Source organism: Xyrauchen texanus, chromosome 11, assembly GCF_025860055.1.
Source record: "Xyrauchen texanus isolate HMW12.3.18 chromosome 11, RBS_HiC_50CHRs, whole genome shotgun sequence".
In the NCBI taxonomy this organism is placed as follows: domain Eukaryota; kingdom Metazoa; phylum Chordata; class Actinopteri; order Cypriniformes; family Catostomidae; genus Xyrauchen; species Xyrauchen texanus.
Window position 1 is genome coordinate 39,674,803 of NC_068286.1, and position 17,204 is coordinate 39,692,006.

General features: G+C 41.1%; 1 protein-coding gene across 1 annotated transcript in view; it reads left to right on the forward strand.

Moving 5' to 3' along the window:
* The window catches only part of LOC127651398 (ankyrin-2-like), a 100,758-nt gene that overhangs the window by 71,457 nt on the left and 12,097 nt on the right, over positions 1 to 17,204 (forward strand). Inside the window, 12 exon segments of the mRNA XM_052137193.1 lie at positions 145 to 337; positions 511 to 607; positions 776 to 1,004; positions 1,357 to 1,482; positions 1,620 to 1,742; positions 1,909 to 1,950; positions 7,383 to 7,407; positions 8,947 to 9,024; positions 9,601 to 9,732; positions 9,822 to 9,962; positions 10,151 to 10,352; positions 10,529 to 10,595. Coding sequence (XP_051993153.1) covers positions 145 to 337; positions 511 to 607; positions 776 to 1,004; positions 1,357 to 1,482; positions 1,620 to 1,742; positions 1,909 to 1,950; positions 7,383 to 7,407; positions 8,947 to 9,024; positions 9,601 to 9,732; positions 9,822 to 9,962; positions 10,151 to 10,352; positions 10,529 to 10,595 — 1,455 coding nt within the window.

A 17,204-nucleotide genomic window follows, 5' to 3' on the forward strand; every position in this document is an offset into this window, starting at 1 on the left:
GTACCAACTACATTTAATGGCTACTTTTATTTAGTTTCTCCCCAACACTGCACAGTCTGTTAGACCTCCAAGTAGAATAAAGGAATGAGGACAATGAAGGGCCATTGAAAGGGATCTCATCTCTTGGTTCTCATCCTCTCATAGGCCCAGCCCATCAGTGAGGATCTGGTGAGGAAGGTTCTGGGTAGCAAAGCTACATTCAGCCCAATTATTACCTTGGAACCCAGAAGACGCAAGTTTCACAAGCCCATCACTATGACAATTCCGATTCCCAAAAGCTTAAATAATGACGGGACAAACAATACACTCACATTAAGACTACTATGTAGCATTACTGGTATGTGCGACAAAGATAAAAGTAATAAATTACCTCAGAGTTGACTTTTAGAAGTAAAAAAATAAGTAATCTTATTAAAGATATTATATATTAAGATACTGATCTTCTCAAGATAAGTGTTATGTGTTCTATTTTGTTCTATAAAAAAGTTCTATTCATTTACTTGTTTATAGGCGGTACTACTCCAGCACAATGGGAGGACATAACTGGATCCACACCACTAACATTCATAAACCACTGTGTTTCATTTACAACTAATGTATCTGCAAGGTGAGATAATTTTTCTATTTTTTTTTTTAACCTGTTTCTCATAGGGAAGAGTGTAGATAGATGGGTAGAGAGAGAGAGAACTCAGTGTGTCAGAATTGGCAACAGTGTGTCAACTAGGAATTCCCCTGAATCTAAAAATAGATTTTAAATGAATATTTCTCCTCTCAGGTTCTGGCTAATAGACTGCCGTCAGATCCAGGAGTCTGTGAACTTTTCCACTCAGCTGTATCGTGAGATCATCTGTGTTCCCTATATGGCCAAGTTTGTCATCTTCGCCAAAACATTGGACCCTATCGAAGCACGACTGCGCTGCTTCTGTATGACAGATGACAAGATGGACAAAACTCTGGAGCAGCAGGAGAACTTTACTGAAGTGGCCCGTAGCCGAGATGTTGAGGTAAGTGTGGATAAATCTTATAAGGCCACAAACCTCTTGTTCCATAGACAGAGAGAGCAAATTTAGACTTAGTTTATCTGGAGTTCTAGAAATCTTGGGCATTGCATGACAGGGATCTACTATAACTGAGATTGGATTTTTTATTTTTTACATTTGTCAGTGTATTAATATCAAAGTGGAATATTTGCTCTGTGTTGCATGAGTTAAAACATAAATAATTTTGAAGAAGATAGCTGAATTCTCAACCAATTTTTTATAACTTGAAAGAAGACATTAATACATTTATCTGAAAATCCTCTCACTAGGTAATAGTGTATTTTAACACTGAATACTATATGCCTGATCTGTGCAGGTATTAGAAGGAAAGCCAATCTTTGCTGACTGCTTTGGAAATCTTGTCCCACTGACCAAAAGTGGACAGCACCATGTCTTCAGTTTCTATGCCTTTAAGGAAAATCGTCTTTCTCTCTTCATCAAAGTAAGCACCTGGTTACCATCCATATTCAAGGTTGCACAATTATCATCAAGAAGAGCTAACTTTTATAAGAAAGTGACAAGAAAAAATATATTTTACCCTTTCACTTGGTCAGCTAAGTCACAAACTAATTTCAACAGATTCGTGACAGCACTCAAGAACCATGTGGCAGATTGTCTTTCACAAAAGAGCCAAGAACATATCGCAGTCTTAACCACAATGCAATATGCAACCTGAACATCTGCCTACCTGTCTACTCAAAGGTAAGTGTATACAAACACCTTACAACTACACAGTAAGAACCATACTATCTCACAGCCATTGCAGATGCAGGCAAAGATACAACAAAGAAGCCAGTACCTTTCATTCGATTTTTTTTAATTAAGCTAAATTTTACTTAACAGTTATATGTTTTTCTGACATTTTAAGGAATCTGATTCTGATCAAGATGCAGATGAAGAGGTAATAATTGTTTTTACATTGTTTTCCACCTTAAAAAACAATTACCTTCTATTATTGCTATTAACCTTCTCTGTTTTAACCCGTGTCCTTTTCAGAGTGAGAAGACACATGAGAAACGTAAGCAATATTTAAGTACAATTATATACCTTTTAAAATTATACTGTACTCTTTCTTCCATTCTTTTTAAACTCCATACCTCTTTCAAGCAGTGCTGTTAGTTTGCCCAGTACTAATGTAGCACACTGGTACAATATCATTTAAAGCAACTGTGTATGCTATTTTAGTTAGATATTTTGTATTTGTGGATCCTTAATTGCTGTGCTATGGCTGATAAACATCTCTCTTTCCATATTCGTGTTAATGGTCTGCTGTTTTCATAAAATATTGTGTTCAATTCTACACAATCACCCTCAGAATGGTATCTACTTCTGCCATGATTTTTGTTTTTAAATGTATAATTTTCCAAGTATAATTTGTTACATGCCAAAAGATACTGGAGATTAAACCATCCCCCTTGTCAACAAAAGTATACTAATCAGGCAACTCCACTTATTCTGTCTTTAATGAAACCACTTCATTTGCTGGTCACAAAATTCACCTTTGCATGGATCATTTCCTTTGCATGGAAATAACTTGACTTACACATATTATATTATTGTATGCAGTATGTGTGTATGAGTGTGTGCTCAGCCTGGATGTGTGGATATCTTTATTACAAATATGTTTAATTTGTTTAACATTTTGAACCCTTTCACTCACATTCTTTGTTTGATATGAATTTCCCTAAATTTTCCCTATCATTTTCCTTTCTTTTATAACAAATTCACACATCTTAAAATACTCCATGATAGACTCAAAGGTCTACATAACTAAACGCCATAGCATTTGACAATATTAAAGGGTATAATGTGAAAAACCCCTGATTATATCTCATGCTATTAATGTATTGGTGTTTGTGTTGACATGAGGTCTTCATGTTGAGAACAATCTTGAGATGCCTCATCGATACAGCTCCATTCTGTGTTATGATTACTTTGCCTATTTGTTCTATGTGCACAGGTTTTTGTATTACTTATTCTTAACTTTTGTTATTTTCTTTATACTTTCCTTCTTGTGTAAGTGTATGAGTGGATATGTAAATCGATATAATATGTTTAAGCAAGTTATTTCCTACCCATTTCCTTCCCTCACTCTGTAAATATCTTGCTTTGCTTAACTGCTCCCCTGCCTCCCCAAATACTTCGGATCCAAATTTAGTTAAATCTAGCGATGTCCTTCATTCTTTTAAGTAGTTTCCTCAACATCTGAACTGAGGACAATTTGTATTGCCCCTGCCCTGACTAGTTTTCCATTGTCCTCTTCGTTTCCCCTTTTGTTCTTTACAATCTCTTTTTGCTGTTCAAATGGAAGATTATGAACGATCTGATTCAACAGAACTCTCAACGCTGCAAATCATACATGATCCCGCCACACTTGCAAGTCCAGATCTGCTATCAGAGGTGTCTGATATGAAGCATGACTTAATTAAAATGTCAGTCCTCCTGACCTCTGAAAAATCTGAACAGTCCATATCCTCGGATGCAGGGGAGCGATCAGACAAAGCAGGTTATGAGGAGGTTGATGAGCCATTTGAGATTGTTGAGAAAGTGAGAGAGGACTTAAAGAAAGTAGAAGAGATCCTCCGAGAGGGAACACTGGATGAAACCAAGAGTAAAGGTGCTATTGAAGAGGACTGGGTACTTCTCAGTGACACAGACGTTGAGGAATCCAAAAGCATGCCTGGAGTTCAAGAGACACTAATTCAGGAAGTTCGAGTCTCAAGAGAGCCTGCATTCCATTCTTTTAAGAAGGATATGTCAGGAATGGTTTCATATCTCAGCAGTAACTTAGAAAAGTGCCTACTGGAAACTTTTGAACCAATTAGCCATCCACATGATGTTGATATTGTTCAAGAAAGCTTCAAAGAGTTTGTTTTGACCCGTGGAAGTAAACGTCCAGCAGAAATAAAAAAGCCAACAAGAAAAAAGCGCAAAGATAGGGAGTTTGCAAGTGGCAGCTCGGAGGATGATCTGGAAAGGATGAGTAGGAGTCAGTCTGAGGAGTCTCTAGATGAAGATGCAGTAATCGGGGTATCCGAACCCATCCTTGGATCAATTCCCGTGTCTCCTAGAGTTGTAGAAACTCCGATTGGATCCATAAAGGACAAGGTTAAGGCACTGCAAAAGAAGGTTGAAGAAGAAAAGGATGTGGAAAGTCAACAGTGGAAACACCATAAAGTGAGTACCATCCAAAGTAAGTCATATTTCACCGAAACAGAGAAATCAAGCAAACATCCTCCAAAATCTCCCAAGTCTCCTAAATCACAGACAGAACGGCTAGAGGAAACTATGTCTGTGAGAGAACTTATGAAGGCATTTCAGACTGGACAGGACCCGTCAAAAAGCAAGTCTGGACTTTTTGAACATAAAGCAATTACAACTACAACCTCTGGAATTTCTGATAAGATGCTGGTTCCCTCAACAAATGAAAGTCAAATGACAGTACCAAGTCAACATTTACAAGACCAATTTGTAGTAGAAAACAAAATCTACACAGAATCACAATTGATTGACCCAGACACAACTCAACATAATGAGGGAATGATCAGTGATAGTGCAACACTACATGAAAAATCCCTGACAACTCCAGAGAGTTGTAGGTCCACCCAACATAAAACAAGTGATCAAGCTGTAACTTCAGACATTATTTTTAACTTTGAAAAGGAAAGCCCTCCAGAAGAGCATAAAATGAATGACCAAAATGGAAGATCGTCTGAGGAGCAAGGCAGAATTGAGACTGTGGAACTACAAATACCACCAAATATGATGGAAAATGAAGACCCAGGGTTGATAGCTGAGAGACTGTACCATGACGATAACATCTACCAGGACAGAAGAATGTCCTTAGAACCTCAGATCAGCCCAGACAGGAAACCGTCAGAGGACTTCAGTGCAGATATTAAATCAGAACTTGAGGACAGTCCTGAATATCAGCTCTTTAGGCGAACCTCAGTTCTAGCAAATAACTGTTGCTTAATGTTTTCTGAAGGTATGATCTTAGAGGAAGAGGAACAAATAAACCAGGCATCTGTGGATCCATATGAATCAAACATAATCACTAAATTTGCTACTGCAATGGTGCAAGGTGAGCCCTTACTTCAAAGTGAAACAGATGATAGAAAATTGGAAGAAAGTCCTGACAGTGACAAACATGAGGCCTTGGCAGACATTCCTGGCAATTGTATCAGGATCAGAACATCTCATTCCAGCACAGGGGACAGTGAGAAACATGAGGGACTCGCTGAAACCCCTCAAACTAGTCCTGAAGCCTTTATTTTGTCTCCAAATACAACTACTTCAGAAGACCTACGACCAGTGACTCAGGAGACAGAGTGTACACCTCAACAGCCAACTTTGGTGATATCTTATGAAAAAGTAGAGAGTGGCAAGAGTGACCATTTCAATTCAGTAACCTCCCTAAAAAGCAAGATTGAATTAGGATCCCCTGATGATTCTAAGATTGATTCACCATTCCTATCCACCAAAATTGAGCCAAAATCCACCATTGATTCTAAGATCTTTATTAAAGACACAATTCAAGTTATAAAACACAGCCACTTGGAGTCTAGAGACAGTGAAACAACTGCGCAAGATATGGAAATTGAGTCAGCTTGTAGAGATAGTATAAAGCCTATAGAATCTTATGTAGTTCTTGAGTCTGAGGAGATTCTTGAGCATAGTCTTCACAGTCAAGATGCACCAAACAGACCTTATAATTTGGATGGTCTACTGCCTGCAACCATTGGTCATTGGTCTAAAACTCCCTGCCGAACAGACTCCCTTGAGACAAGTCCTATCAAAGAAGATGGGTTGTCCCTTAAAACCCCAGACTCCATTGAGCCAAGCCCAACAAATGAGTCCCCATGTCTAGACTCTTTAGAGGGGAGTCCCACTGGGCATAGGCCCAGTGTCCATGAATCTGGACAAATTAGTTATGTTGGAAGTGTTTTTTCAATAAGTCAGACTTCCATTTCTAACTCCAGAGAAAATTATGAAAATGAAGTCACTTTCAATCAAGAAATTCATGAAGAAAATGAATCATCCCAAGCATTAGGGACCCAGAAGACCCCAGATATGCAGTGCCTTTATGTGAACTTGGAGACAAAAGAAGAGGTAAATCACAGTGAGGATCTTCAAGATTTTGAAACTTTACAGAGGCAATTTACTCCAGAAGAGGAGATGTTTAAGATGGTGGCAAAGATCAAAATGTTTGATGAAATGGAAAATGATGAAAAAATGAAAAAGTTAAAATTTGATTTTGAGTGTGTTTCTAAACAACTAACAGAGGAAGAAGTGTCGTCACCACATAAAAGTCCAATGGAATTTAACACCATGCCAACCAAAGAATCAAAAGAGCAGTGCTTGGAAAACCTGCCCGAATTTGACCCATCTGTCCCAGAATCACTTTCTTCATTTTCAGATTATGATTACAACAGCCCTAAATTGGCTGGGTCACCTCACAAGCTCTCTGGAGAAACCACATTGCACAGTCCGGTTTCAGAAACCAGGGACAACAATGAACAGGATCATAGCCCTTTGAGGATGGTTGAATTGCAGCCATGCACAGATATACCATCTTTGCAAACACACATAGAGGACAAGGAGAAAGTCTTTGAACAGCTCCATTCACATTACCATAGTAAAGGAATAAGTGAAGTGCACACTGCTGACACAACAGAGGAGAATCTCGTTGTTACATTAACAGAGAGCAAACTGGATATTGAGATGAACAGTGATAATGATACTAAGTATCCTAGTGAGAGCACAACTTCTGATAAAATGACTGAACCCATTTCTCTTGTTTTTTCTACTACTTCTGCAAAGAAAGTGGAGAATGAAGCCCTGAACTATGAAGATGATAATGGAAAACCAGAAGAAATTTCAGTATCTCTTCTAAGAGACTTAGTTCCCTGGAGTGCCGAAGTGGAAGATGATGAGACATTTGATGCACAAATAGAGGCTGAGAAACAGAAGAGACTTTCCATGTGTGCAGACAGAAGATCTCATGAAACCACACCTGACACAACTCCAGGACGCACTCCTACCGAAGATGGGACACCAAATCCCTTCCTTTTCCAAGAAGGAAAATTTTTTGAGATGACCAGAGGTGGAGCCATTGACATGACCAAAAGGACCATGGTGGAAGAGGAAGAAAGGTTAGCCTTTTTCCCCATTAATGAAGATCCAACTGAAAAAGCTACTTCTAAAGAAGTCACATTTAGCACCAGTGACTCTGTTGCAGTAGCTTCTTTTGAGCTGCCTGCAGATGGTCTATTGCAGAGAGATAGTATTACTGAAGAGCCTGATGAAAAGTCTGATAGCTTTAGTAAAACTGGAACTGAGACTAGTCTAAAATATCCAGAACCGAGTAATTTCCAGAGTGAACCAGATTGCCCCACAGAAAATAATGTATTCCATGAAGATATTCTCATACCAAACGTTGACACTGCCACTTCTACAGTAATACGAGCAGTGTATTCTGAGCAAGACCTGGAATCCTCTGACTCTTCAGTGGAAGATGAACAGCATTCTGTTGTTGAAATGACCGTATCTACCCAAGAATCTGCTGTTTCCCCTAGTGTCCCAGTGCAAGCTGTTAGCCAAAAGCAATTCCAAACATCAGCTTTATTTTCCACTGCATCCAAGTACATTGTTTCTGAAATAGAAGACACAACACCGAAACCAAAAACAGCTATAAAAGCAGCCAGCTTTGACCACATTTTAGGACAAGGGGACTCTATTGAACAAAATCAAAGGCCTAGATCTGAGGCAGATATTGGGGAATCAGAATGGTCCATTTCTGTTGTGGAAGATCACATAGATATAGACAGCACCTACGCCAAACCCAAGACTTCATCTTTCAGTCAACCTGAACTTCCTGCTAGCTGCTCTCAGGAATTGGACCTTTCAAGAAAGACAGAATATGATGAAACTGTTGGAGACAGAGCCTCTCTTGACTTAGATATAGAAAGTAGTTTGAAAGTAGTTCGACCCCCCTTCATAGGTGAGGATATCTTTGAGACACGGCCCAACTGGGACGATTGTGTGGAGACACAGATGCAGAGAATCTCAGACAGCACTACCCCAGACCAATGTAAAGGTACCTCTCTTGTCCCCCTATACCTTACTCCAGAATATACCTTAATTCCATGCAAGTGTCTTTACTTTTAAATGTGTTTTTCTTTGCTGTTTTTGTGGTCTTATGTCTGTCATTTTCTATCTTGGAGTGTTTTGTGCTGTACTTGTCTCATCTTAATATTTTGTTGTGTTTATGTGTGTCATAAGTTTTGTGAGTTTTTTTATGTCATGTTTTTTATCTATTTGCATATCAGTGTTTACATGAATACTGAAATCTCAAGATTGACTGTCTCTACATTTGTTGGCTTATAATTCCTGTGCAATGCATGCCCACTACCGCATGTTTCCTCTGAGAAATATAATAATACAAACATTACACGTTACATTAAATGTCAAATATACTTTCTTTGTATTTAAATTTTTTATATAAAAGTTTTACATTTACCAATTTTAAAAGTTTGTCAAACATAAATCAATAAAAATATCTTTAGTTGCTTTGTTATCCATTCATCCATGCTATTAAGAGATCAAAACATAGCTTGCATTAACATGTTTGTTTTTACTCTCTTCATTTTTTACCGCTTTAAAAAATTTCAATGAAGATGGAAAGGATTTACAGAGACAAGTAACAATTCTGCCCACCTGTGTCTAACTATGTAGTTGATATATCAAATAGCCCATGATACTGTAAGGAGTTGGAAAAAGCACATTAGCAGTCCATATAGTTCATATACTGTAGCAAATGAACGTTTTGTGAAGGATCTTTAAGTTTTGAATGCATTTCTAACATTGAAATATTAATTAAACATATATCGGCTAATGTTTACAGTGGACTGGCACGATGATGCCGATAGGAAAGAAGAGACTTTGGCCATCATTGCTGATCTTCTAGGTTTTAGCTGGACTGGTGAGTATTTCAGTGTTCATTAAGTAAACAGGATCTCATGCCACAGGCTACCTTTTACATTTTCAATTGCATTTTTACTAGACTTTTTTAAAATGCTTTCTGATATGTGTTGGAAAGCGGTGCATCACTATTGTTGTTACTCATTACGATTCACACATTTGAACACCACTAACCCTAAACTTTCAATTTTGGCATTTAATATGAATCATGCCACAAATTCACATAATCAAAGCAAACACCTACTATAGCAATGTCTTAGGCTAAGACTCTTAGCAAGCACACAGAAAACTCTAGAAACCACATAACAACATGCTAAATTAAATATCTTAGTAACCATATTGCAATGCTGTGGTAACCACCGTCAACACTGTTAACATAATGGCGGTGAGTCAAGCACCACTCAGAAAATATAAAAAAAAATCTATTTAAATCATAAAGTATAGATTTAGTATTATCAGTATTCCAACATTTTAATATTTCACTAAGAAAACAGATCTTTCAAAATTTTTTGTAAATGGACAAGTGTGGTCCAAGTACCCTTTTTAAGCATCATGTACTGCATTACACAATTTTCAGAGTTGGCAAAAGAGTTGGAGTTTAACGAAGATGAGATTCAACAAGTTCGTGCAGAAAATCCAAATTCACTACAAGAGCAAAGTCATGCACTTCTACAGCACTGGGTAGAGAGAGAAGGAAAACATGCAACGGGTGGGTCCTGTTATTATGTTCTCTTTTAACAGTCAATATGATAAGTGAATAATAATCAATACATTCTCATTTTGTCTCAAATTCCACAGAGGATATGTTGATTAAAAGACTTACTAAAATTAACCGCATGGACATCGTCCATCTCATTGAGATTCAAATGCAAAAGTCAGTCCAGGAGCAAACCTCAAGAACATATGCAGAGATCGAAAGGACACTGGAACATAGTGAGGGTAAGGCATAAGTTCAATTTGCATGAACACTTTAGATTATATTTTTTTTTGCTTTGATGGTGTATACTTATAAAGCCTACAGTATAAATCTTAGAAAACGCATGTATACTCCAAACACAAGCATAAACTCTATGTGGTTCATTGAAGAATAACAAGGTCTTAGAGTGTCAAAGAGGGTATTTTTTAAGCTCTCTCCTCAGTCCAAGAAGATGTTGACAGTCTTCTTGTTGTGCGGAGAGTGGAGACTTCACAAAGGCATCCTCCAGCTGTTTCAGAAGAGGACTTGTCTGTGGCCTCTCTCCTTGACATTCCTTCATGGGCTGAAACGATGGGAAACACCCATTCAGAGAGTATACATGGAGATCTGATGGAGGAACTGGAGATAAACCAGTGAGTGATGCATAGAGCTACTTGTTTTTCTTGGGAAGAGTACATTCATAGTGAGTTTCATGTTAACATTTTTAAATGATACATTTTACATTCTCATAAACACTTAGTTTATTAGTCTTCGGGGGGTGCACTAAATTATATTAAGGTAATTTTCTTGCACTCTTTATTTCTCCTAGAGACAGCTGCACCAATCTGTGGATACCCAAAGAAGTCAAGAAAGAATATTCAAACGAAGCTGCAAATGTAAGTTCATGACATTATGCAGATGAAGAAAAACGTCTCGGGTTACATGTGTAACCCTTGTTCCCTGAAAAAAGCGGAAAGAGATGCTGCGCTGCTAAGCGCTACGGGGGGGGGGAACAACTCTAGCTGTGAACCGAGCTGAAATAGTGTGTGTAACACGTCAATGAACATTGACTGGAATTTATAGCCTCGGTTGATGTAATCATTAGATGCACCTGTGGCCAGGCTATAAATGGATACGTCACCAGGTGTCGTCAGATACTTCTTTGAAGAGCAGTCCTGGGACGTCCCAGTGTGGCAAAGCAGCGCAAAGTGCTTTACAAAAGGCTTCACTTTGATGCTGCGCTGCTAAGGGCTACGGGGAACGTAATACCCACGCCGCCGCACTTGGGGCTGTCCGGACCCCTACGGTTGTGCAGTGTACTCACAAAAACGCGAGAGGTCTCAGACATGAGCTTGAGATGTCGACTCAAGGGCATAAGAGCCCGGAGTAGCATAAACATCTAAACCATTCAATTTTGATGAATGTGTGCGGAGAGGACCAGCCTGACGCATCACAAACTTGTTCAGGCATGAGCTGAGATGTCGACTCAAGGGCATAAGAGCCCAGAGTAGCAAAGCATCTAACCCATAAAGTTCGATGAATGTGTGCGAAGAGAACCCGATCGCAACACAAACTTGTCATAAAAACTGATGAATGTGAGCGGAAAGGACCAGCCTGCTGCATCACAAACTTGTTCAGGCATGAGCTGAGATGTCGACTCAAGGGCATAAGAGCCCGAAGTAGCAAAGCATCTAACCCATAAAGTTCGATGAATGCGTGCGAAGAGAACCCGATCGCAACACAAACTTGTCATAAAAACTGATGAATGTGAGCGGAAAGGACCAGCCTGCCGCATCACAAACTTGTTCAGGCATGAGCTGAGATGTCGACTCAAGGGCATAAGAGCCCGGAGTGCAGAACATCTAAACTAGAAAAATCCAATGAATGTGTGCGGAGAGGACAACCTGTCGCATCACAAACTTGTTTAGGCATGGGCTGAGATGTCGACTCAAGGGCATAAGAGCCCGGAGTAGCAAAGCATCTAGCCCATAAAGTTCGATGAATGTGTGCGAAGAGAACCCTATCGCAACACAAACTAGTCATAAAAACTGATGAATGTGAGCGGAGAGGACCAGCCTGCCGCATCACAAACTTGTCCAGACATTAGTTTGAGATGTCGACTCAAGGGCATAAGAGCCCGGAGTGGCAGAACATCCAAACTATAAAAATCTAATGAATGTGTGCGGAGAGGACAACCTGCTGCATCACAAACTTGCTGCAGAGGGAGACCTCTAGCCAATGTTTTAGAGGAGGAGAGCCCTCTGGTAGAGTATGCCCTAAAACCTACTGGCGAAGCTTGACCGCGCGCTTCGTAGGCCCGGGCAATAATGAGGATGCCTCTTTGAGGGCACCCCGCCCACCAAGCCGTGGCAAACCGCAGTGGCCACATAGAACCTGGCAGTGGCGAGGCAAGTGCCCGCTGACAGTTCTTCCTACAGAATATCCAGAACTGAAGCAAACTGGCAGTTAGCTGGTTCTGTAATAAGAACTTTAGTAGATGGAAACGCATGCAGGTGCATTTGTGCTATGAATGCGTTACTACGATCAGCCCCTCCATGGGGTTGCTGGGCGACTCGGGGAGAAGTAGAGGAGACATTGCGCTATCAACAGAGGCGAAGAGGTCCTCTTCTGCCCTGTAAAATCTACCCAGATCAGTTCCAAGTGGAAGGGGAGCCCTAGCACTTGAACTGGTCTCGATAACCTCAAGAGAAAACCCTGTGAACCTCATTCGGTACCCTTAGGGGCCAGACATGAAAGGTTTCACAATTCGGGCCAAGGATGAGAAGGTCCTCCCTGTTCGGAATCGCCCAAGGCGAGCCGTCGAGGAGAGGAATTAACTCTGAGAAACATATCCTGTTCGGCCAGCGCAGCGCCATTAATAGAAGGCAAGACCCTTGCTGGTGAACATTGCCAAGACTCCCGGGAGCAGAGAAACCGGGGAAATGCATACAGACGCATTCTGGGTCATGTATGTGTCTTAACGTCCAGACCCAAGGGGCTGGGTGATTTCAGGGAGAAGTAGAGGAGACATTGCGCTATTCATAGAGGCGAAGAGGTCCTCTTCTGCCCTAAGATCTCACCCAAACTTGTTCCAAGTGGAAAAAGCCCGGCATTTAAAAAGGTCTCGATAACCTCAGGAGAGAGCCCCATGGGTCTCCTTGATGATTTATGTAAGAGGCTACCGCTGTATTGTCCACCCGCACCAAGACATGGCAGCCTCAGGAGGAGGTATTTCAGGGCCAGAAATACAGCCATCAACCAGAGACAGTGACTGTGACAACCGAGCTGACGACCCTCCTATCCCCTTAAGCTGGACGACCACTTAAGGCCGCTACCCCGCCCATCAGGGAGGCGTCTGTCGTTAGCAGCCTGCAACAACAAGACGCACCTAGAGTGGGACCCAAGGCAGAAAACCGGGGTCTGAACCACATAGAAAGGGAACGAAGCCTGAGGCACGTAACACTATTTAGCCTAGGGGTTTTGGCCCTTGGAAGAAATCCCCTGACTTTTGGCCTCAACAAAAATGGTCTCATGAGCAGAAGGTCCAGAGGGATCACCATGGACGCGGTCGCCCTGAGACCTGGAAATCATTGATACTGATAACAGTGCAACCTTGACCTAGCCTGACTTTGCTCAGGGTGATCTGAATGGACTCAATCCTAGCGGGAGACAGTTGTGCCCGCATTGTGATTGAACTCCATACGATGCCCCGATAGACAGTGTTCTGAGTGGGAGAGAGGACGCTTTTCTTGGCGTTGAGCCTCAACCCCAGAGAAACAGATGAGCTAAGACGATGTCCCTGTGCTGAACTGCCAGTTCCTGGAACTGCGCTAGGATCAGCCAGTCGTCTACATAATTCAGAATGCAGATGCCCCGGAGTCGCAAGGAGCCAGCGCTACATCATGCATTGTGAATGTGCGGGTAAAAAGGGCTAGGCTGAGTGAAAGAACCTGACACTGGAAGACTTCGCCCCCGGAAGTGAACCTCAGGAACTTTCCATGTTGTGGCAGAACTTCTAAATGAAGTATAGAAGTGCATCATAAGATCGATGGTGACCAGCCAAACGAGTTGTAGGGCTTGAGACACGACCGTCTTGACAGGCATCATCTTGGACTTGAAAACCCACGGGTAGTTCAAGCTTTAAGATCTAAGCCAGACGTCACCCCTCACCCTCCATGGGAAACGGGAAGTATTTAGTGTAATAACCTAACTCTCTCTCTGGAAGGGGAACACATACCATGGCCCCTTTAACCAGGAGATTGAGTTTTTTGTTTTTACAAAAAATGAAATCCGGTTTACAGTAGTGAGAACACGCCGTTGAAACACGGAAAAGCGGCGAGTGAATTAAATCCTGACACCCTTATAAGACCTACAGAAAAGAATATATCCGGCAAAAGTTTCCACGCTGCCAGGATCTCTGAGCTGGGTATTATATTTTAACACTTCCTGTTGAGGGGTTGTCGGGTGTTTCGCGTCCTGAATAAAATGCAGGAACAGCGAAAACACCCAATTTTGACGGAAGCCTCTGCAACCCGAAACACCAAGAGGTGGCGGGAATGGAGGGGCTTCGAGGGGGTACTGGGAGGGGTGAAGTGAAGCACGCGCCCCGTCCCGAGGGGAGCTACCCCCTAATCTATGCACAAGACTGTCAGGGTTTTTTCTTACTAGAAATGATAGCCCTGACTTCGGGGGCTGGCGAGGGAGGCGAGACTGTCCCCAATCCCTGGAAGGAGGAGCACGACTCGCCACGCTTTGCTTTTGAGCCTCCGTTCAGACAGGACTGAGGCGGGTCTGAGGCTTGCTCGTCAAGCGCAGAACCCACACTCAGGTCGTCCGGGAGGTCATTCTGGTACGCCTGTAAAACAGCATGGTGTGCAGAGCAGCACCAGTCTGACCTGCTGCTTGATAAGCCCTTCCCACTAAAGTGGAGGTTGTCCTACAAGGCTTTGAGGGGAGAGAGGGCTTCTTAAGTGACGATGCCGAGCCCGGCGAGAGATAGCCCGCAAGCGTCTCTTCGACCGGTGGCATCACTGAATACCCCCGTGCCTCAGCACCCACGATGGTCGAATATAATGACGTCGAGGGTATGTGAACACGGGAAGAAAATGTATATATATATATATATATATATTTATTTTTTTATTTTTTATTTTTTTAGGGGTTCCTCCATGAGTGAAAAAGCTCTTCATGGAGGTTATCAAACAAGGGATGGGACTCATGAGGCATTCCCTTTCTTAGACTGGAAGATAAAATCTATCCCCTAATTTGGAGGGTTTGGTGTCTCTTTTTCGCGTAGCCAGTCCAATCTGGCAACCGCTTGAGTAACAACATCAAGCAATTCCTCCGTAGATTTTTTTATCGCGGACGGAAAACTCGGAGGTGGGAAGAGAATCGCGATCCTCCTCGTGACCCGAAGAAGCGTTGGAACGCGCTTCGAGATCATGTGAAGGACCAGCTGGGTTTGGGGAGAGAGCAAGAGAAAGGGATCAACCCGTCTCTTGCTCCTCAGCCAAATCCATGCAAGAGCCCCACGAACGATCTTTATTTTTTTTTTATTTTTCGTGAGTGCTGACTCCCGGAAGCAAGCGAGGCGAGCACGAAGCACTCTGCCTGTTAAAGCAAATCGCAGTGCTGGCACCCGCCCTGCTGCAACGCGAGAGCAGCGTGCTCTTACCCCCAAACAAACAGAGCAAACATTGATGTGTGTCCTCTTCAGCTATAGAGAAAGAAGAGGGGAACACGCACCGTTTGCGGCTTTCAGTCATTCTCTCTTTTTTCTTTGAAAAAAAAAAAAAAAAATATATATATATATATATATATATATATATATATATATATATATATATATATGTATATATATATATATATATATATATATATATATATATATAATATTTTCTAAACAGAAGAGAGAAGAAAAAGAGAACAAAGAGAACAACGTTCACTGCACACTGTCTAACTGATTCTAACTCCTAACAGAGGAAAGAAAGTTTTGACAGGGTTTGTGAAACACACAGAAACAGAATCGCTCTGAAAAAAGAGTTTCTGACGACACCTGGTGACGTATCCATTTATAGCCTGGCCACAGGTGCATCTAATGATTACATCAACCGAGGCTATAAATTCCAGTCAATGTTCATTGACGTGTTACACAGCTAGAGTTCCCCGTAGCGCTTAGCAGCGCAGCATCAAAGTGAAGCTTTTTGTAAAGGGAACCAGAGGTTTCAATAACAGCACAGACAAGGAACTTTGTACAGGGGCTGCAGTTTTCTAGTTCACAAATGATAGATTGCACAAAAGATATAATGTGCTAATAATTGGTGGTGTCCAAAAGCTTTCTCTATCCATTCTTATCAATCACATAAGGCTATACAATACCACTCACCATTGATTTAGTCTTGGCTCCCTGTTTTGGTCTCTAAATTTTTGGGACCCCTTTTGTTTCAAGATTTTAATCTATACATCTTAGCATGAGCTTGTGTAGAAATAACTCTAAATATATGTAGATCTAGGAGATGAGTGAACGTCCATTGGATAGAGTGCATACCTCATTCACCAGTTATTACAGGGCATCGCTTTAGCCTGCTTGTTAGCAGTATTTACATTGACATGTAGAACAAGGGATGAAATGGTATGGTTGAGCGCACATTAACAACAATGGAGTATCATGGCTTCTTCAATAGAATTGAATGTTTGTTTTTTGTTATTTTCAATCAACAATTAACTAAACAAATGGTATTAAACGAGTCATTATCAATGACAAATGGAAGGCGTGTATTTTATCTTTGGAAGCATTACTCTCAACACGCAGATTGATCTTGAGATATTAAGAATCAATTTTGAGATAATTCAAATGAAGATTGCGATTCATTGGAAAATCTATTGGCTATCTTTACCAAGCCCTAATGCCTATTATTTTTTAGTTTAAGTCATACATTTAAAAATCCAATTATTTTGTGTACCACCTGGCACCTGATTACATACCCCTCATTGGAAATCACTTGTGTTTAGGCGATGACACTAACTGATGATTGCAGACTGCTCTCTCTGACCCTCCTGAGTAAGAAATGTTTGCAGAATGGTTACAGGATTTTTACACATGGATATGTTTAACTGTTGGATTTCATGTTTATCTCCCACTAGATGTAAATATCCCTCAAATTTCATCTCATTCCCTTTTCATACTTTTCCATGCCTCATATAATTTACATCATAGGTTTCAGCATCATCTGAGGAGGATCATCAAGCTCATTGTGAACTTTCAGACCATGAAAATGCTTGTCTCTCTCCATCATCAGTAGATTTGAAGAGTCTGTCAGAATTTAATCAAAAATCAATAGAACCATCCAATGATGGCTTTGATTTTAGTCAGGTATCTATTGCCAGATTTTCTTCTGGTGTAAATTCAGTCTTGTCAATAGCTGAACCTGGCCACATAGTACCCAACCTACTGAAACATACTTCTCCAGAGAGTCAAGTGGAAGAACCTCAACTGGAAGAACCAA